A 23,882-nucleotide genomic window follows, 5' to 3' on the forward strand; every position below is an offset into this window, starting at 1 on the left:
GTTGTGATGAAAAAGCACTTTTTTCTTCACAAAAAGAGGCGTTTTTCAACAATTAAGCATCGCTTCGAGCCAATTATTCAGACTAGTAATCATTCATACCCAATAAATCACTATTATTCTTATATTCACTGACAATCTTACTTTTACAGTCTGTTAAAAATAAAGTTCAGTAGTCGTTAATGAATATATTTTCCACGATAGTAATTTTTCATAATCAGGCGCTAAGGTCCGAGGATGTAATTTGTCAACTGAACGTTATTTTAACTTAGCAACAACAAAAGTCGAAGAAAAATTGCTTTGATGACTCACGATACATAAATAACTCGATTTATCATTCGTGAGATACAAAGATAAGGAAAACAAACAGAATGTTTTCATATATTCAATGAGAGTTAATGTTATATAGTTAATACTAAGGTAAGAGAGATCAAGTTTTATTAAAATATTATATTTTTTTTTATTTACCTTATTATTATAAAAATACAAACATGACAGACAATCATTAATAGTTAAAGTTATGTGAACTCCATTCATACATAAAATACACAATAAAATTTTACACTATTTGCATAACATAAGCCTTGTATTTCTTGAAATACTTTGGAAGTAGGTCATGTTCATTATATGCACTAAATGTGCGGTTGAAATATAATATTTTTGGAAAATGTCATACATTTGTGAGAAAATCCATTCCAAATAGTGTTAGTCGTATTGAATGTTACTTGTATAAGTAACCCTCTTCAGTGTTTGTAAGCCCACATTTGTATTGGCACGGTTCCAGAAATACGAAACGAAAAGTAATTACGGGTTCACTTCGTGATTAGTGTTACGGTATATTTTGGAATATTGTCATTATTTCACGGTAAACTTTGTTAACGAATAGGTTTAGGTGTGATTAATTTTTTTGTATTTTTTCATCTTTATGAACAGAGCGGTACTCATAGAAATACGAACGTTTACAGTAGTTACTACACGCTCTCTCTCAGAGTGTTTGCCCAGCTGACTTGGAATTTCAGCGCAAAGTAAATTCAAAATAGAATCACGTTACATGCAAAAGGACTTCAACAATTAAACCCAACAAAACCACTACGAGGACATCAATCGCGACAGTTTATAGCAACGTTAGCAAACATCTAGCGATTAAGAGACCGCTTATCAGTTCATAGCAGCCATAATGCCTAAATGCGTGACACTTGTAAACTATTTGAAATCGAAAACTTTTGACACCATAAGTGTACCATTATAACTTTGGTAACATGTTGCGTAAAATTGATTTGAACAGGAACTTGGTGGCCATTTTGGATCCTAACACAAGTTGCGAAATCTACTAAACTAGTTGCGAAATTGTTTGCTTGACTCATTAGTTAATACTAATGGTGACTCTTTCGCTATATTCCGATAATTAATGGAACGGGTGAAGTAATACTGGAAGAAGATGTTTTGGTATTACGTTTTAACTTTTAAAGATATTGTTTTATCCTAATTCTTTATAGGTAAACAGTCTTCTAAAAAGTGTCTGTAACGAACTTCTGAGTGAGGGATCGTTAGTAAAAACTGTAACATCCAAATTATGTGGTCTATGTTAATTCCATCACATCAATATTAAAGTTGTCAATAAAATACTTTTTCAGCAAAAACTGCCTTTTAAACGTTCTTCTTATAGGTCCTATCCTTTGTAGGTACATTAATTAATAAGTGATTTTTTTAAAAAGTAACCATTTGGGGCTCGCGCACCCTAAGCGAAAATCATACCCCTAGACCAACGAGTCGCTTGATAGCTAACATTTTTTAAGAGTTTAAATTAATTGTACTTACAGTATATTGTTATATGACTTTTAATAACAAAAGACTACGTTGACATTCCAATAACTATAAAGGCTCTAGAATATTTATATGTCATTTTGACAAACATTTTATGGCGTAATATTTTCAAATTGTCCAGAAGGTAGAGCAAGTGACGCTTTCAAAACTGTAAAATTTTCATTTTTAAAATGGTACATACATTTTAAAATAAGCAATACTCTTGACTTATTTTAATATTGAAATTCGTGACTTACATAGATTTTGCTACTTTTCGTTCACTCTCATAATTCTTGCATTCCTCTCAAGGCTCACACTGTAAAGGTTCTACATTCAGACATGTCTTTTGGGTCTTCAAACTATTCAATGTTACAATAAATCTGTCATTTATCTTCAATTTGTTACTTTTAGACCTCGCAACTCACGTCACTCTGAACTTTTATCTCCGATCATATATCTCTTCTTTTATTGGCATTATCTTTATTATAGGTAGGGCATTTTTAATTTGTTCAAATCTTTTGTCCGTCTCTATTATGATTTATCTCTCTAAAAGGGAATTTTATAATCACAGGGCATGTAAAATATTTGAATATCCTTTGCTCATAAATCGATATTTTTGCAATATGAGACCTCTTTGATTTCATCTAATCTTAAGTTTAAACGGTACTATTCGTAATAACCCCCTTTACATATATTTTATTACCGTGTTCACATTTCATGCTTTCAAGTAAATGTTACTGTTATTTAAAAAAAAGCTAGTGACCTAAGAAATTGTATTTCAATTATATTTTATTTCTTTTCACTTTATTACCAACCAAAAAAAAAAAATGGCAGCACATTTTTATGGTAAGTTTACAAAACTGACTATAAAAATTGTAATCACGTAGGACAATCACACTGCTTAATGGTTACCTAATATTTTTTTCTCGTATGCCGATCGTTAGGCGTTTAAATAGAACATGTTTTTAAATATTCCCGTTATTGTTTTACATGATGGTCCTTATAAAATTAGTTTGTTAGTGATACTATTTAATTTGTTCATACATAGCATGTATGTACAAAGAACAAGTATGTATTACATACTTTCATTTCTTTCAATGGCAATTAAAATTTATCTTAATAAAATAAAAGAGGTAAATAATAGAGAAGGTATATTTTTTAAGGTTTTTTTTCTTAGACATTTGAAGCGTTTTAAACGGAATAATAATAATTGTGATATTACAATAAAGTTTAAAAAAAGAAACAACGATTTTTATAAGCACCGCGTGGTAAGGCATGTTTTGTTATCATGAAAAACTTTTAAAGAGAAACAACGCGGAAGAACCCGCTGGTGTCAGATAACCATTAAGAAAATTAGGAACTTATGATGAATAGACGAATTTTTAATTAGATTACAATCATCGATCTAATTGTAGATGCTGAAAATATCGAAAGTAAAAATTCACAAGTAACCGCAATTTAGTAAGCCATATCTTAAGAAAACTAAACCGACACTTTTTTTTTTATGAATGGTTCTTAACTTTATAGAATTCCTATCAAAATAATTATCAATGATACATTCACCTAATTTGAAATAAGTGAATATTCTGCATTTAGGTCCACATTAGTTTTTTTCGCGATATATTTAATAACATTTATTAACTCGAAATTTGTAAATAGGACATGAAAAAACCTTAAAAAAATATATAATTAATATTATAAAACAAGTTTAGATTCATATTCTGACAAAATATTTAAGTTACACGTTGTTTTCAATCCATCGATATCTTTGATATTTTTCCGGTTTTAAGATTTTTGTGAGAAAATTATCTAAGTACGATCTAAAAAAATAAAAAAATAAGTGTTCTGCGCTGTTTTTAAGTTATCGTAGCAATTTTATCCTACGCAATGGCATTATATTGAAGGTATTGAATAAAGGTGTATTTTTAAATAAAAAATGTCAAAAATATTGAAGGACCATCGACCAGTAATATTCGTGAACTATATCTACAAGTTACCTACGGAGATGAAGCATGGATATTTACCGCAGGGTTTCTCCATAAATTCAAGAATATTCAGGTTGCTATGGAAAATGCAATATTCGGATATTAGAGATAGTTTATGCAGCCTGGGGACGGCCTACTGTCAGCAGGGAAGGCTGACTCGATTGATAGTTTTGATTTAAATAAAAATAGTAATAAAATGACAGTGACAGGGACTTCCTTAAAGGAGTTCTCTCTAATAAAACGAATGCTCTGTAACATTAAAAAAATATTTTTTATATATAATAGTATAATATCAAATCCAAACGCGTAATTAAAATTTATCCGCAGAATTAAATTTATATGAAAATTTAAGAAAAAATTGGGCTCGTCCGGGATTTGAACCCGGGACCTCTCGCACCCTAAGCGAAAATCATACCCCTAGACCAACGAGCCGGTTGAGAGAATAAAAATATTTATGCGTCAATACAAAATTATACATTGGATTCTAAAATAGTCATTGACACATACTTTCACATTTTAAAACCTTTCACTCTGACACGTTTGAGATCTTGGCCACATCAAGCTGACAACGAACGAACTCGTTAATGTGATGACCAAAAATCGATATCGATTCTTCTTTTGAAGAGAAATAAATTTATCGTAGGTCGTAGTTGTTATTTATTGTAAATTTCCACGTATCCAGATGTAAGAGAATCAATAAACGAGGAATTTCTTTTGTAAAATATTATTCATATTAACTGAAAGGTTTGTTGCTAAACAGCTGAGCTACTTTCATATTACGGTAAGTGAAATGATTACATTAGCCTCATTGATATAAATTCTGGTCATTTTAATTAATTTTACTTAATGAACAAAAACAAGTGTCACATTAAAAATTTAATTTAATTATAATGTACACATTTATTGGATAATCCAATGAAAGTTTTCATCAAAATAATTAATATTTAATTAGTAATCACGATTAATAGTTAATACTTTTAATTCAAAATTATTACTGTATAAAGATATGAATGAAAACATGTTTGTTTCAGTTACTAGTTGAAAACGTAGAACAAAAGCATAATATATTCAGACAAAGCCCTTATATCAATCCAAACTGTTGTGACCAAAAATCAAATGAATAAAATTATTATCGTACTGCTCTATATTTTATTAAAAAATACCTCATGTGCTATTTTGCATCTAAGAAGTTATACCGTAAAAGGTTTACAAGAGCACTTTCAGACATTTTCAATATGCCTTTACCCACTTTAATTTGAAAATATACATTTATTAAAAATGTAAAAAATCTCAAATATAAAAACTGATAGCAAAATCCATGTACGATAATTAATTTGTATATTATATGTATGAAGGTTCCTGTTAAGACACTTTAAAACTATTAAATATTTTGCGGAGGAGTAGATTTTTTTGTTTCAATAATAAGGCCTTAGAAAAAAAAACGTATTGTGGTGTCATACACTCAATATTCAAACAAAAGTGTTGATATTATTTGTTATTATTTGTTATTTTCGAGAAGTTTTCAATTGTTTTCATATTTAATTAAATGGACTTAAACTTTCTTTAGATTTTCCGTTTTCAAGAAAAGGATATAACTCACTGTGAGCCAAAAAACAAATGAAATGCTTAGTGATTATAATTATTAATAAAATCTGATTTGTATACAAGATCCGATTGTCGATGAAAAGAAATCGCCTATTTAAAAATATTTCTATCGTAGGCAAAACCTTGGCTAAAATGCTGTCAGCTGTATGGGATAATTTTTAGAAGTCCATTAGGCATTGCTTGTAAGTATTAGAAAAAATACATTTACACTCTTTAGTTATTGTTTTTTAAATCATGGAATTTAAAATAGATTCCTTCGATGAAAACTTTTCTCAATCCGTATTATCACCTGACAACTCTTTCTTGGATGAAATTTCTCTAAGGGATGTCAACATTTCAAAAATAAATAAATATTATAATATCCAACTACAGTATGTACTATAGTTAATTCAAATTTTATTCTCCATGATGCCCTGAAGGTACTTCTCTTGTTGTTTTGGGTCATGACCCATTTTTACTAAGAACCATTCCTGTTTACTAAACCCCGGAAAGGGAAGACGCAGCCGAACATGCATTATGTGAGTAGCACCCTCAACTTTTGGGGAAGGAGCATTTAATATCTCCTCAGAAATCCTTATATAACTTTTTCATACACATTTCCTTGTACGAACAAAATAAATCGCTAAGATATCTTAGTTTTTGTTTTTAAACAATAAAATAGGTAAATACAGACATAGGAGAGTTCAATTAGGCTTCGATTACTGATCTCAACCATTTTGACTCTCATATTTTTTCTATAGTTTATTTACAATTAACTGAGCTGGCATCACTATTGATACGTCTCTTTAATCAAAATTTTTAAAATTATATATTTTATTATTAATATTTATTACAAATTTAAAACATTTCTAAGTCTAGCTTTGAGTAGGACTTGCTAAATAAATTCCAAACCACTGTCTTTTACGACACGCAGATTATTTTTTTAATTCACCGTAATTGCCGACTAAAATGCATTTTTATAGAAAGCATTATCGGTCCACAATCATGATGCTGATTTTCCGTAGCTTGTTATTTTATAATACTTTAATAACCTTATTATACTTTGTTACTTAATAATAATTAATTTAAATTGAGATCATGGTTTTATGAGCGCTCTCATTAATTATATTTTATATAAGGTTCGTTTTTAATTAGTCGCGAAATGAACTGATTGCATAGACTTTATACACGCACATAACAAGTACGACAGAACACAGACACAATGTATTGACAATTAATATATATTAACAATTCTTATAAACTAATGTTAAAGATTTTGGAACAACGGAATAAAAGCTAACAACTTACAACCACTGTCCAAATAGATAGTGAATCTTGCCTTATTATAATAAGCAGAAATATGAACTAAAGAGTTGGGAAATTGCTGCTTAAAAGAATTGATATAAATAATTTATGTTTTTTTCTATTTTATATATCAATTTAATAGTGTTCGTTAAATAATGTTTTATCAGGTCACCTAAATTATTATTATTTCACTAATAACTCATAACAATATTACATGCTAGTTTTAGCTGAGGACATCAATCACTGAAATTATTTTTTTAAGTTAAAATTTACATACTATTTATATTCATTATTATATATTTTTCTTGTTTGAGTCTCATTTGTATATTGAGCGGTTAGTTTGGATAAAAAAATATTGTCAAAGTTGAGTGCCAAGTATTTTTATATTAACCTATTTTTATTCTCAGACTCATCTTTTTTAATGTTAGGCGAAGTCAGGACATGAAATACATTTAAAAGAGACTTTATTATGTTAAATTAACAAACATAAATGTGATTGACAGAATATATAATGCATAGAGGTATTTTGTTGTTTCACACAAAAATACTAAACGGATTTTGATAAAACTTATAATAATCTAATTAACACAACACATTAAGATATAGGCTGTTATTTATTAGGTTATCACAGTTATATGTAGAAAGAAGTAATTTTACAAAGACTATATATATAGCTGACGGTCAGTTAATAGTGTCTTATGCTTTAACACAATTAATATATATTTTTTTCGGAACTTAATTCCGAAGATCATGCGGGCGGACTCGCAAGTTATAACTAGTTTAGAAGACTTGATTCGATGATTTGGCAGAAAATCGTGCTGTGGTGGGTAATTAGGTTTTACTTTAATGCGGAATATCGGAATTCCAATCCATCGATCATAACAAACAGCGTCATTTCGAAAACATCAGCGTAATTTGACGTCACCACAATAGATTCCGCGGTCGACCGAGCGGACATCACGTATTGCCACACTGTCCCAGCATACATCCCACTCATATACCATCGACCAGTACAACCCAAATACAACCTTAACTCTCCACTATAATGTCCAAATTTAAACACCAGCGCGGTGTATTTGTCCTGAAAACTGCAAGATTAATTGGTTTTTTGGAATGTCATATAGATTTAAGCTACCACCAATGACACAGCTGAGGTTTTGTGACAAAATAGAACTGATAGCAATATTATATCAATATAAATAGCTGGATCAAAAGGTAACACAGAATATATTTACTTTTAAAATCCGGTTTTGTTTCTTAAAATCACGACAAGTATTGATTGTATATTATAATATGATGTCCAAGGTTTTTCTTTTAATTTATAAATCTTATAATAGTTATAGTGTTTTAGAAACAATATCAACTTTCTCATTACATTTTCTTATTCTTTTAAATAAACAACACTTTATAGATTATCTGAAATATTTTAAAGTGAATTATGATAAAGCGTCCGTAGTTAGTTATTTATTCTGTCCCTAACAATAATTTTATTATGGTGTTAATGGCATATAAATTAAGTTCCGTTGAAACGGAGGCTATTGAGAGCTTCCGATAACTTTATTTCATAGGTTTTTAATAATAGGAAAGAACAGGACTTGCGACTTTTATTCAAAAATTTAGTCTAAAAATGACTTATGACCTTTATAATTGATTTATTTTGCTTATGTAGCCTGAGTATTTAAATATTGTAAGGTTGACAAAACTACTTCAAGAAAATTGAGACAAACTATCAATTAACAATCAAAACTTTTTCATTTTCTTCCAAACGTTTTATGAAAGATCTCAGCAAGAAGAATACAATACTTCAGATTCAAAAGATTAGTTTATTAAGTAGATCTAGCACGTTCATAATTTTTATTTCTATGACGTACAAATACTACAATTTTATATTGTACATTGAAGTCTATAAAATCGCGAAACAGCCATAGATAAAAAGAATGTTTCAATTAATATTTATACTTTAAACAGTCTTAAGTAATAAAATTATATTTATGATAAAGATAATAATATATTATCAACGGATGTTTGTTAGAATAATGAAAAGATATTATTGAAGAGATTGTTGAATTTTTTTATTTATTTATTTCGGTAATCCAACAGTGCTTCTAATAATGACATTGTAAAAATTAACTAGACGGAACTAAAACGACAGGATTACACAGTTACAGTAGAAGTATAAATATAAAACTTAAATATTAATTAATCACGAATCACAATAATAACTAGCAAGACTGTCCGTTGTGCGTGTGCGCTTGTGTGTGCGTGAAATTATATATATATACATAAATATAATTCTACTGTCTTGTCGATATATGTCACTGTACTCCTAGACGGCTGGACCGATTTGAATTTTTTTTTTTTGTATGCATTTGGGTGAAAACTCCGATGATTTAGATCCATATGTCAACACCGAAGAACCCGCTGCACTTTACCAGCTTATTTTAAATAAAAATACTGCAACGAAGGTCACCTACTACGTGTATTGTTCTAATATATTTCATTCATTTCACTCTGAGCTCGACTCTCAATAAAAACTGTCTCTACAGTCTCCATCACTTCACGGAGTTACTACTTTGAAGGTTTATATGCGTGATAAGGTAACACGTTACATGTTTAACTTGTTGAATCTGAAGTAAAAAACCTAAATTTAATTTGTTTAACTCTGATTAAAGTTACCACGCATCGGCTCGTTGGTCTAGGGGTATGATTTTCGCTTAGGGTGCGAGAGGTCCCGGGTTCAAATCCCGGACGAGCCCAATTTTTTAAAATTACGATGTAACTAGTAATTACTAAATAATTAGCTTATCTTTTGTAGTTATATGTAATTATCACATAGCCTGTGTGTTTTTTTATTGCCTTGATATTTGTATTTAATTAATTCTATATCAATGTATGTTATAATTTGTACACAATTAATTTGTACTATGTAAATAAACTTAATAAAATGTATTGCTATATTGAAAAAATAGAGGGTTTAATTTTAATAAATAAAATAAATATAAAAATATTTTTATTTTTATTTATGTTTAATTTTAATAAAAGTAATTTATTTAGTTGATGGTTATGGCCAACTAGAGGCTCAGAAAAACTCAGACAATTCAGATGAGTATACTGTTTGTTTGTTTGTTTTACATTATATGAAACTTTTTAACTATAACTAAGCCTACATTATTTCACATACACGATAGCAGTCTCAAAATATTTACTTGTAACGCAAAGGATTTCTGTGTTCTTTTTCTACAACAAAGTAGTGGTACTGGGTACATAGAGCAGAGTTAGGCTAGTTATTTTAAGATATTTCATCAATACAACCTCGTTCTCTAGGGATGCTTTATAACTAGTGAAACAGTAATGGCGTACGTAAATGTACATTCAGTTATAAAAGCCAAAAGTAAATCTGCTTATGCATGATAGTATTAACATAAAGTGAAAGGTATAAAACAATTTGTTTCCTATAGAAAGATAAATAAGTATAATAATGTAACGGCTCGTTGGTCTAGGGGTATGATTCTCGCTTTGGGTGCGAGAGGTCCCGGGTTCAAATCCCGGACGAGCCCAAACTTTTTATACAATATTATGTAACGACTCTACCTCTCATACGACGAGAATAAATAACATGGTGATGCAGTACATGTTTAGTTTTTACTTTCTGTACATCCTTTAAATATAATAGAAGGCTGAGACAGAACAGTTCATTAACTCCGAGCTATAATACAAAGAAAATTTATTATAGACCAATAAATAAGTAAGGCGTCGTTTTTATTTGAAGTAGTGTTATATTTAAAAGGATAACAAAAAAGTTTTTTAATATTGTTAATGTTTTGTGACAACAAGAGTCGTAAAATGAGATGTTGGAAAGTTGTTATGAGCAATCGCCTTTTCTTGCAAGTTATTAAATAAAGTGGGTCAAAACACATAGCCTATAGAATTAAGAGGTCTATCTATTATTAGTGTTTTTTTCTTTCTTTTAAATTAAGCTATTATTTTAATTAATACAGACAATTGGAACATAAGTAATGACAAGTAACTAATGTAAGCTGAACTCTACTTAATAATTTTGTTAAAAGTAAGTTTAAGGAACAGTTTTAAATATTTCCGGAAAACACTTTTCCCTAGCGTTTGCATTTTTAGATCGAGAATTCTTCTCTCACTGGCAAAGATGTAACCAAAACGTGTTTTAATGCAATTCTAGGTTGTAGCTAATTTTTCAAGAAATGAATTTTAATCATGCGAGTAAAAAAAGAAGTTTTTTTTGAGTCTATATCTTTAATATTATTAATAAATTAAAATAGTTTTTGAGGAAGTCTAAGAACAACCAAACATCAATTTTTGTACTCTGATTTTAAAGATTTAAGAAAAAAGTTTTATTTTTACTCATTCATCTGTCGGCTCGTTGGTCTAGGGGTATGATTCTCGCTTTGGGTGCGAGAGGTCCCGGGTTCAAATCCCGGACGAGCCCGAACTTTTATATTCTTCAATTATCTTGAATTAAAACTATTTTTATTGATAATTGTTATATACTTTTCTCCAATAATTATATTATTGTTAAACAAAATGAATCATGTTGTATTTTGATACGTAAACATATTATAAACTAAATTACTACATAAGAGTGATAACAAAATTTTAAAAACAAGTAAAACGTATCCAAATAAATGAGTCTTATCTACTTAGCTTCTAATAAATACGACATTTCTAAATCCAAGTTTTATGATTGTTATTTAGTCAGTTACTTGAGTGTGAAATAGATTTTGCGAAACAATATATCTCATATATAATTGAAAGTCAAATATGTAAACGCAAGCCGATGTTTATTCGTTATACAGTATAATACATCCTATTCTTAAGTTGTACTGAAAGAGTCTTTGATGACCTTAAACCAAAAATGCTGCACGTTTCACAGTGATGTGATTATGATAATTAATTAAGCGTACACTGTAGTTGTTATTAACAGTATATAAAATAGTCCAGCTCAATAAACAATGCCAGGTGTATGTTTAAATTTATGAAACAAATAAGTTTCTTATTTCATTTCCATGACTACCTACAATTTTATTATTCTGATATCATGTAGCTACTTTCCTCGAGTTCTTCACGTAATACCTCATTTATTCAAAAGACGTCATGCTTTGTTTATTTGTTTTAGATTTGAAGTTTTAAATTCAATCCCGCTGCGACCAGATTCAGTTGCGAAAATTTGAATAAAAGTTGAATAAAATTTAGAGTTCATTTTAACCGACCTTGTTTATTTTGTAAGAATGCTTGTTGTGGAACATTATTTAGAATCGTCTCGCTTTAATAATGTTTTAAATGGAGTATTAATATTTATTAGGAGAGAAGAGAAATTAAATGTTTAAATTGTGTTATTTATACAGGCTCTATATAAAAGTTCCAAAGCAGCTTTGCCATACAAATTTATTATGAATATGAATTATTGTATAGATGTTTATTAAAACAATAGATGTGGTAGTCGACCGACAGCGACATCTATATTCTGTGTCGCGTATCTTCATAAATTAAACAATTGTTATGCCTTGAATTCGCTGGAGTATTCAAGTTTCCGTGATAAATTATAGCCCATGTCTTTTTCTCGTATCTAAGTTAAATAACTTTTAAGTTTCATCGAAATTCGTTTTACACTTTTTGCTTGATAGAGCAACAAACCTCCATTCACCCTCACGATAGATATAAATGCTTATAACCAGTTTGAATATTTTTATTCAGGCTGTTTAATAACTTTTGCTTTCCGAGATGGTAAACTTATTGCCCAAAACCAGATAACCATATAACATATGTAAGTATACTAATATAAAGAGAAAGGTATTATTTGGTTCCAACGTCTGGCGCATAAAGAAAAATAAACATCTATGTACTATCGGCTCGTTGGTCTAGGGGTATGATTTTCGCTTAGGGTGCGAGAGGTCCCGGGTTCAAATCCCGGACGAGCCCAATTTTCTTTTAATTTTATTCAAATTATCTCTCAATTATCACGATTTCATAAGTAGTAGGAAAAACGGAAATCTAGCTAACTCTTTGATAAAGACAAATTCAATATTTTGTTATTCACTGATGTTTTTGGATTTTTTTTTTTACTTATTTGCAATATATGCGTTGAGTGTTGACACAATCAGGGTAGGATGTCATTAAATTTTTGTGGTGAATTTATTAAAGTTAATTTAAATATTTAGGGAAATGTTTCGAAAGACAAACGATTAAATATATATTAACTTATATTAAACATAACAGAAGTAACTGTTTATAACAATGTAAAAATAACTGAGTATTTAATCCAGTTTCACCAAAATTTTGAGTTATAATTTATTAAGTGAACAATATAAAGCCGACTTTATCAGCGTCGGAGAAAAGTAATTTTAAGTTAATAAATTTTAAATTAATGAATAAAATAAATATGTATATGAAAACAAACAATTTGATCGTTGTGTTATTTTGCTTAAACTTTTTAACCTTTTACATACAAGTAACTCATAAAAAAAATTTTCTCATCATCACTTTAAGGTCATGTCATAAAGAACCTGTTTGGGTTCTTTCAATGTCAATGAGCTGGTTATTAAAATTTCGTTACAATATCGCGAACTCGCGTAATGATAAGTTATTATAAAACCTAATAATTAAAATGTTATCTTTTGTTTATTTTTATTTTGTATCTTTATCTTTTTTAAAAAATATATGAGTATATTACATATTTCTTTAATACCGAACATAGATTGTGTTTATGTGCAACCGTTTAATAAGGTTTATGTATGTAGAGCGCAAATAATCATTGGTTTTTATATTTTATTTAAAGCTTCCAACGGTTATCAAAGACGTGTTATTATTAATGAAATTAACAAACTTATTAAATACTAATTATTTATTTGTATTTTACATCTGCCTGCCGTAACAATAGTAGCAATGGCTACTTCTTGAAATTAGTTTCCCGTCATTTAAATAGCATTTAATATTACTGTCCAAATGTAGCAAAACAAAAGTTTTGTCGTTTTGCATGATCCCACGTATGTGACTTTACTTACGAAGTCTCAAGTGTCATAAATCAAAAGCAGCTTAAGAGAGATCGTTAGTTTTATTTTTTGCGTGATGTTACTGTACTTTGACCCAGTTATAGCGAACCGGTGGTCGTTTATATGGTGATGGCAACTTGCTCGCGTCTTTGTATCTTCGTTACTCATACAATGAATACTTCATTTAATCTGATACATTTCAGATATTGCTAACAAGTACTCGCTTCTTTTTATTACTTGCTTTAACGAAAAATATAGATTGATAAAAATATTGTTATGTTTAGATACAATAAACTGAAGAGTTTTTTATTGTATATGTTATTAATAAAGCTTTCATATAATAATATGTTTAATATAATATTTATGTTTATTCTTTTATGTGATACATTATTATGTATTACAGCAAAGAAATCTAAACATATAACAATGGAGTTTAAAAAACGAACTTTTATGTTATTATTAAAAACCGGTTCAAATGGTTAAAACATACGTATCGGAATCATAAAAGCCTTTGCATCAATAGAAATAGTTATGGCAGAAAAGAAAAAGTAATTTTTATTTTGTATAAAAGACTGAAAAATATATACACAGAACCATAGTCCACCGAACACCAAAAATACGGATCGCTGTCTCAAGCTGAGTAAGATTTAAGATTGAAGTAAGAACCTTTTCCTGTTTGATTTTGTTAAAATGATTACCAAATCAAATCGAGATTTGAAGGATACATTTGGAATTGTATGATTAAATGTCGACTAAGTATTTTTTAAGAGATTTTCTTGCCTTATTGTATTTTTTTTTCAGATCTTAACTTCTTCAATCTGTAATCCAATTTAAAAAGGATAATATTTCTAAATAAATATTGATGAATAACTTTATTCTATTAATAAATTTTATATAATATAATACTTATTAATTCTATAAATATTTTTTTAAGCCTAAACTTATTTTACATTACTCTCCGTAATACAGGTGTGTGGAATGAGGCGAATTTATTTTTATAATATTATGTAGGGCAATAAAGGAAATAATAGGAAAATACTTAGACACTACGTGCATATCATAAACACAATAATTTAATAAATCAAGCCTTATTGGCACAATTTTTTTATACAACTCATTTGATAGCTAGTTTTTGCTAACACATCCTCTTTACAGCCAAATCAAGAGAGGTAATACCGAATTTTGCTTATTCTACTTCTTTATGATGATGAGATCCTATAGTATCAATATTGGTATGTAATCTGACTGATCAGTTGGGATTTTCAAACTTAATAACAGTCCATGATACGAGTATATTTCTCATACAAAAAATAAGATACCCAAAATTAGTATAGTATATTTATAAAAAATATTTTTTTCTTTAAACTAATTATAGAATAGTTTGTAAAAAATTATTTAACCCAATAATAAAATGCCTCACTTATCAGCATTAATCGAGGAATATTTAAAGAGTACAGAAAAGAAATTCAGTTATTATTCATTAAATGCGAGACTCCTTTGCAAATCTTTTTTTTTGTAAGGCTGTTGAATTTGGGCAATCTTGTAGATCAAAGGCAGTAAAATGCCAATTCTTATTTGTTATACATATGTACCTAGCAACACCTTCTTTTATCTTCTGAATCAAACGATTTAATCTGGCGTATGTAAACTTTTGGCAAGAATTTTGTCGTATTCAATAGTTTAATCTGAATATTTATAATACTTTCATAATACATTTTTATTATTTTTGCAGCATATTAAACGAAACTTTGTGATTTTAAAATATTCAATATCTTTTCTAAATCAGGACATTTTGCCAAAATTATAAATTTTCTTACTATCTTTTTTCTTCTAAAGTATTTCTTCGAGACTATTATAAAATATGACTAGAATTACAGTAAGAAATTCTACGTTGTCTTTTTAAAGGTTGTAACACAATGTACTGTCTTAGCAGAGCCTTGGGATGATAAATAAAGTAGTCTTGGAAACTATTTTTATTGAGAAGGATTATATAAGTATATCTGGATTAGCTTTCATTACTACTGTAGTAAATGGATTTGTCTCTGTAATAAAACTATCTCAAGCGGAGTACTATCACAATTCTAGTAATCTTGAAGTACACTGAAGATAGGCGTAAAATGGCTATTAAAGCTGCAATCCCTTCAATAAGGAAGGGTAACGGAAGCCTGAAGTCTCTTTCATCCGATCCGAATCCGGTTTTTCTCATTCATTTCCAAATTTCTGAAAGAATTCTGCAAACAGTAAAACTTCCATAGATTTATTAACTTTTCCAGGACACAGGTCCTATCCTATCATAGGATCCCTAAGGAACCTCATCAAGTGGATACGCTGTTGTGTCTACTAGTATAAAAATAGTTAATTGATATGGATGCGTTGATAAACGCCTTTATTATATCTTTTTGAATACTGTGAAAAAGCAATTAAATTATATACAAAAATATAAATTAAATACATCGAGAATCCAAATCAAAGGCCCGTTTCGCTTGGTCGAATGGAAAAAATTTTAAATCGTTACTTAGACCCAAAAACCTTATATTTTATTATTCTACCCAAACCATCGGTCGGGTTCCAATAAAAAATATACAAAATTTATGAGACTGCCTTATTAAGTTTATTGTGTTAGAAATTGTATCGGATTCTCAAATATATATTTTTATAATTACTTTCATGCTGACAGCAGATGTTAAAAAGATATTTCATAAATTATTCAAGCCGTGATTTTAAAATTGTGTGACGTTGATTAACAAGAAAAAACACTTTGTTTTATACTGTTATCAGTTGTTGCAGGCCTTCACAGTATAACTAATGCCACCGTTTATTTATGGACCAGTAAAATACAAAGGATTCGTTTCCCGGTTGTCCACTGCTGAACGTAGTACTTCTCTATAGATGGCAACCGTCGTGGTGTGGTATACAGTTTACACAATTTTCATATTATGAATTATGTAGATAATATATTATATTATACATGTTCGCTCCATAGTGGCCAGCCTTAATACGGCCAATTAGTTAATAACCAAACGTTCCATTTTAACTTCGAGTTGACAAGTCCAAAGAAAATTCAAAGTTGACAAATGGTGACAGGAGACCATAGTTTAGAAGGCAGAATAAAAAGTTTAAAAGGCAGAATTATACTTCGTACAAAGTAAAATTATCCCACATAGGAAGACGAAGTATGGTCGTATACAATTTTTTTTTTAATTTCTATTTAACAATTCACCAGGATCAAAAATAAAACGTAAATAAAATAAAAAAAAAACTGACTTTCTTGTTTTTTCTTTTTATTTAGAAGTTCTTTAGGACAATGTGCTGATTTTTCAATGTTCAGAATTTTTCAATATTTACTTTAGCTCAGTAGTAACATTATTATTTTAATATAATATTAAGTTTACAAAGCGAACATAAGCGACATTTATGAATCTTGTTTGTTAAGCACGTGATGACGTGCAAACTACCAGAATACCAGAATAGCATTACTTATGCAACAATTAACTGATTTGACTTTTAGTGATATGGGAAAGACGAGCGACGTTATGGGAATCGCACTAGTGTTGCATGACAAACCACTAAATATTCGTCTCCTAGAAAATAAACAACATACTAAAAATCTCTTTATTCATCTAACAGCGCCAGGTTTTTAATAAAGAATTATTTGCACTTCAAAGAATGTAAATAATAAAAGCTGAGCTCCAATTTTGTTGTATTTGATATAACAACTGGGGGAACTTCAATAATCGCACTCATCCCTCCAAGCGAATAGAACGAATAAACAAACAAATTAAAATAGTTGAGATTTCATTCATTTCACATACATTTTGTTAATCAAAAAGTAAAAAAAATATCTCCGTAACATTGTTATCCTCTCAATATTAATCGTTATATTCTAATAAAAATCTCTTATGTATTTAATATACGTACTTAAATTACGTGACATACAACCTCTTTATACTTTTCACTTAAAATAAATAATGATTTTATTAAGGATTCATACAGTGTATCAAATGAAAATGCACGATACTTTTATGACTTGTTGTTTTTTTTATTATTAAGTTATTTATTTATAAACCAGTGAAATAACAGATACAAAATAATATATAAAAATATAAGAGTAAATTGATATCTGCCCTATAGAGATGGTGACTATCTGTACATGGGACTAATCCATAAACATTTGTGGTAGTTTTTATAGTTTCATTAAAGAGTGTATAATCGTTTTTATTTAATTTTATTATCAATAGCGCATATTTCAAATACCTTTTTTTTATTTGTCTAAGAAGTGCTCTCGTAGAAGTATTGATTTCAATCTAAACGATTTTATCAATTTAGAGAAAACCGTCTGAACGTAAATCTAAATAATTTAATAATAAACTAAAAAACTATACATTTTCTTGTTTTTCTACGATGATTGAAAGTTCTTTAATAAAAATTTATTTACTAACGTCATTTCCAATAGGTTTTGTTTCGTTAGGATAGGTTTACTTATTACTACACAATTTATTTGCACACAGAAGTGATGTTGCAAGGTTGAAGTTTGCAAAATCTTAGTTACAAATTAACCCTACAGTGCTTACAAAGGATTGTAACAAAGGAGTTGTTTCAGTACATTCAATTCACTAAAATTCTTTATTTAGTGCTCTACTTTATCAGTTCATTAGACGTCCCCGCTTTGTTTATTTGACTAGGGTTCGAACTTTTAAATTCAATTTTGTTTTCAGCGATTCAGTTCCAAAAATGTTGAATAAATTGGGATTTACTCTGCAATGTTTTGTTTATAATAACGAAATTCTAAATTCAAACAACATAAATATGTCATTATAATTTTATAGAAAATACAATTTTGAATTTTACCTATAACTATAATTCGGAAAACACGTCTATGGTTATGAATATAGTTCAGAACAGACTAGAAAATATAGTTTAAATACTATAAGAATGAAATGAATGTGTTCAACGTAATATTTAATGAAATATAATCAATTAATGACTTCTTGTCACAGAATTATGAATTATGATATACGATGTACGACAGTATTTGAGCTTAACAATACATTTAATTGTATTTACTCATTAATTTTAATATACTTGCTTGATTGATTACAAAATAATGATTCTGTCACTTCAGTTATCTAATGTACGTTTATTAAGATGTGCAGTTCATTTTATTCGATATTTAGTTAAGGTTTACCAAATGTAATGTAATATAATGAGGCTTTTTCATATTCTTCCTATTGGAAGTTAGTAAAATGGAATCATTAAATAAATGAGATCTAAGACTATCGCGAGAATTCGTTTAAATAAAACTAATATTTTTCGGATTATACTAGGCGTATTTTATTATTTTAATAAACTACATAATTCCGACGTATGATTTAATAAAATTGAGATTACTAATATGTAGTTACGGTATTTGATGTCTTCATCGTAAATTGTATTAAATTAAGAGAATTAAAAAGCTTACGTTTTATTGATCTTTTATGTTTTTAAAATTTAAAAAGAACTGAGGAAAAAAAACATATCGAACAATAATAGTTTCCAAAGTAAGCATTTTATTTAAATAATATATACATAAAAATACTGGACAAGTGTGAGTCGGGCTCACCCATCCAAGGGTATCTGTACCTAGTTATGGGATCCTTCCTACATTTGTAGTAGAGGATGGTATTAATTACCATATTTTTCTCTTAGTCAACGGAAAACACTCTACATTCGAATTTTCTTCAGAATATTGAAATTTATATGTCCTTTGTAGCATAAACGGTATTTTTTCTTCATGAAGCTGTAAACCTAAGTATATCGATGGAATTTTATCCTATGAGTTACCTAGATAAACAGTCATACCGACGGACGGATGGATAACAAAGTGACGTTAGGTTTTAACGTAAGGAACCCTAAAAAATGACTTGTTTACAGCTGATAGGATCGTGTTTTATAATAAACAAAATTTCTATACTACATATTTTGCTATTTCTCTTCATAGATATTGAGATGCAAGAATAGAAAAATATCAAACGTATGAGATATTTTACAATTTCTGAGTGTCATTTAAAAAAGAAGAAATGTGTCAAACAATATTTATATTAAAATATAAACTTTATATAGAAATACATCAGTAAAGGAATTGTATTAAATATCGGCTCGTTGGTCTAGGGGTATGATTTTCGCTTAGGGTGCGAGAGGTCCCGGGTTCAAATCCCGGACGAGCCCTAAATTTTTTTAATATTTCGATTGAATAAGGAAGTTAAAAATAGAAATTATATATTTATATACATTTATTTTATTCTATAGTTTCAAGCATAAGATAATTGAAAAGCCGGCCATTGAAGCGTAGCAATGTCACAGAACATTACTTCCGGAAGGAAAATTTATAACCAACAAAACATGTCATCTCTTAAACAAAATAGACTTGTTGTTTTCAATAATATACTAAGTATGTGTTCTTTACTTTTGAAAGCTTAAGGATTCTTTAGAATAATAACATAGTAATTAAATTAGATATCAATAATGTTATAAAGTAATAAATATATTTTTTTTATTTAATATTATTTAGGGACTTCTATATTTTAGTATACACCAGCCCATTGTATCCTTTCCATAACATTAGTAATAATGACACCAAAGGTATAAACATTTTTTTGTACTTTTTTGGGTCATGAAAACATTGTGAAAAGCTCATACATCTATGTTATTAATATTTTCTTCTATCATCTTTGTTCGCAATAGCTTGTACCAGTCACATTTTAGCAACACGTTGCCAATCTACACGCATCACAGCCGGGTATAATCTGATCGTTCAAAATACTTAAATAAATAAGACTAACTGAAGGAGACTTTCATATTGCCTAGCGTAGACTTCCATATAGTCGAAGCAAAATCAAAAGTGTAAAATAATAAATCTAGTGTTTATTATAATAGAGTTGACAATTCTGTTCAGATACAGTCCTTAAAGTTAAATAGAGTTCTACTTTTTATAGATGAAGTAACCATGAAACTTAGAATATTTTAGTTTCAGAATCATACTGCTCTTATATCGGTACCGTAATATAACATTAGTGAAGCAATAAAATGCTACAAGTAAACTGAACAGAAAGTTACTTGTAAGTTTTCTTAGCAGTGCTAATAACCTGATATAAAGTAGGAGTGTGAAAATAGCAGTACTGTGACATAAAATTTTATTTTATTTATCCTTATTAAAGTTTAAAATATTTTTATAATTTTTATACATTTTCACATACGGATATAATTTTGAAAAGTTTTATTAATATACATTTTTTAACGCCACGCCTCGTCTTTAACCTAAATTCATGATGTTTAAAGTATCTCTCACAGACTTTACGTTCAAATACATTTAAATAATAAAAAAATCGTGATACCAAATATACAAACGAGAAAATATTTTATATTTGATCAAAATACAAGAGATGACTCACAAAAGGAATTCTATTTTCATGGATTCCATTTGAGAGAGATAAATAAAATATTTTGTACAAATTCTCAACTTACGATTGATGAAGAAAGATTGAATACGATTGATATAGTTCGGGAAGTTCTGGGACTTACAGCATCCGTACGGATAAAACAATACTGATAGTTTGTTATCTGTTCAAAATATTAGAAAAATAATATTATAAAGCCAGCTTTAGTATTTCCTATTTAAAAGAGAATTTTCCATAACGAATAATATAATATACTTATTTATTTCATATAATCTCATTTATTTATAAATTTGACATTAAATGAAATGATATAATAAACTGCCAAGTCCACAGTATCGAGACCTAATTTCCTCTAAATTCCTGACCGCAATAAAAACACGTAGCACGTGAACCGAAAAAACCTAAAAACGAAGGGGATGATGTATCTTTTCAGCAAATACAATTTTATTACAAATATTTTATGGCGTCGAGAATTCATGCGTCTATTAAAATTTTACTGCCTTCCCTTGTATCGTGAAGTATAAAACGCACCACGCGTGGTAAAGGGACGCAAACATTTTTTTATTGATACAATTTTTTCATGAATTTGCAATTCTGCTACATCCGTTGTCTTTAATTAGGACATTTCTTGTCCCATCGTAAATACACTCTCTGTGAGTACGAATGACAAACAGATGTGAAAGTAGAAAATATATTAAATTCATATGTATCCATAGAAAACATCCAACTTGTTTCTGTTATTTAAAATAGAATAAAACTGTATTTATTTTCATATATTCGGCTTAAAGCATAAAAATGAATCATTATAATAGTCTATATTTTTGTGACTTGTTGGAGTATTAACGGTTATAAATTATTAAAGGTCATAAATTATTACCAGTTCGGCTGCGGGTTTATTATCTTTATACAATACATTAACATTTACGTTTTTATCCACAGCTTCCGAAACATTGGTTCCGTTTTTTGTAAATATTTTCCGAGTTTAACCCTCTACGTTTGACAGACGATAAATGTTACATTATAAAAACCTTTGAATTTCATTTTGGTTCTGTGTAATTATATTATAAATATTTATATTAAAAAACTATCATAGTTGAAAATAAAATACAGGGAAACTAGTAGTAATACTTACCAAATAATAAACTCCGAATGGCATTACGACGACAGCAACAAGTAAATCGGCGACCGCTAAACTCACTATAAAGTAATTCGTCACAGTTTGCAATGTCCTCTCTCTCACCACACTCATGATCACTAGTACATTGCCGAACAGAGTAAAAAAGGGAAATATTAACAGCAACAACGCCCAAAAGTTATATTCCGGAGTAACATCGTCTCTGCTGAAACAGGATATGTTGAAGGTACCATTAAATGTACAGTTTGTATACACATCGTTCAGTATGTCTAACGTCTGGTTGTGTACACTAAAAAAGTCATGGCTTGCATTCCCATAGAAATAATCACTAAAATCATCAACTAACATTAACAAATCACCAGTTTCTTTGGTTTCATTTTTTATATAACTAGTATTTAATGTTCCTTTTGAAGTGAATATCTTCGCTTCCTGACTGTCTGGGGGTCGTTTGGAAGGATAAAGATATGTTTGACTACGTGCATTGTAGTAGTATGGTACTTTTCTTATATCTACCATCGTTAAAACTTTGTACTACGTTACATTGCTTTCGTAAAGACAAAGGTTAGACATCTTCCAACGTTTGAGAATTCATTCAGGTTTACACGATACTTTATTGAGCATTCTCGAGTCGTCACCTAGAACAAAAGAAAAAAGATTTTAAATAAATACTTAATTCTTAAACTAGAACATCTCTCTTTTTTTCATGAAAATGATTATTCATATTTTGAATACTAAAGTTATCATTAAATGAAATTATATTCTAGTAGTAACTTCTTCAATAGATTACCGGAAAACATGCTCATTTATTGTATACTAGCTGTTGCCCGCCTGTTGGTCGATTTTCGCATAACCATATATATATCAAAATTAGAATAATAACATACAGAAAAGAGATGATAACAAATGATAGACAACCACTACCAACAAACAACAATGAACTTTCGAAGAGCATGATAGTGATTACGCAACGGAGAATCTTAACACCGTAAAAAAAAGTTTTGACAATGCTTCTAATTATATGTAATTCAACTGTGAAAACCGCGTTCAAATCCGTTGATTAGTTTTGAAGTTATAACGTACCAGATAGACAGACAGACAAAAATTTCAAAGTTGTTTTTTTGGTTTCTATGACTCTTCTTTAATTGACTCCTATCAGTTTTTTGGAAAAATATTTAATGTACAGATATTCGATTTTTACTGTCTTATTATATGTACATATATTGAAGACCAAATCAAATCAAAATTATTAAAAGATAAAAGAACAAACGTATTTTCTAAAAACTTCTCACCTCTTAGATGCGCTTCATTAGCTCGCCATTATTACAGTTTTTTAGATCATCAATCATGATAAATTCTTATAAAATCACAAAAAATCTCAAACATCAATCAAATTGAAGCGTTTTGATTATCAATTTCATGTGATTGATGGTAGAACAAGGAAATATATCAAGAATAAAAACTTATAAATATAATGGTTTCAAATATTCAGGCCATTTTTAATTCCTGATGATTTATCAGACCTTTCGAAATCATATAAATACTCGTACTTGTCATAAATTCTCTTGTCGAACCTGATGATATAGAAGGCTCGTATCTTCAAAGTAATCCTAAGTTATGGGTC

The 23,882-nt window shown here is 28.8% G+C and overlaps 1 protein-coding gene and 6 non-coding genes across 7 annotated transcripts in view; 5 read left to right on the forward strand and 2 right to left on the reverse strand.

Moving 5' to 3' along the window:
* The window catches only part of LOC116770802 (dopamine D2-like receptor), an 81,411-nt gene extending 58,590 nt beyond the window's left edge, over window positions 1–22,821 (reverse strand). The window contains exon 1 of the mRNA XM_061521049.1: window positions 22,259–22,821. Within this exon, the coding sequence (XP_061377033.1) occupies window positions 22,259–22,777 (519 nt within the window). The 5' untranslated portion in view covers window positions 22,778–22,821. The remainder of the gene's footprint in view (window positions 1–22,258) is intronic.
* Window positions 4,146–4,217, reverse strand: Trnap-agg (transfer RNA proline (anticodon AGG)). Its single transcript has one exon. It is a non-coding gene; the product is annotated as a tRNA-Pro (tRNA).
* On the forward strand, window positions 9,359–9,430 carry Trnap-agg (transfer RNA proline (anticodon AGG)). The gene has a single exon. It is a non-coding gene; the product is annotated as a tRNA-Pro (tRNA).
* Trnap-ugg (transfer RNA proline (anticodon UGG)) lies at window positions 10,160–10,231 on the forward strand. Its single transcript has one exon. It is a non-coding gene; the product is annotated as a tRNA-Pro (tRNA).
* On the forward strand, window positions 11,062–11,133 carry Trnap-ugg (transfer RNA proline (anticodon UGG)). The gene has a single exon. It is a non-coding gene; the product is annotated as a tRNA-Pro (tRNA).
* Window positions 12,552–12,623, forward strand: Trnap-agg (transfer RNA proline (anticodon AGG)). Its single transcript has one exon. It is a non-coding gene; the product is annotated as a tRNA-Pro (tRNA).
* Trnap-agg (transfer RNA proline (anticodon AGG)) lies at window positions 19,826–19,897 on the forward strand. Its single transcript has one exon. It is a non-coding gene; the product is annotated as a tRNA-Pro (tRNA).
* Window positions 22,822–23,882: the final 1,061 nt, after the last annotated feature.

Source organism: Danaus plexippus, chromosome 7 (genome assembly GCF_018135715.1).
Source record: "Danaus plexippus chromosome 7, MEX_DaPlex, whole genome shotgun sequence".
NCBI lineage: Eukaryota > Metazoa > Arthropoda > Insecta > Lepidoptera > Nymphalidae > Danaus > Danaus plexippus.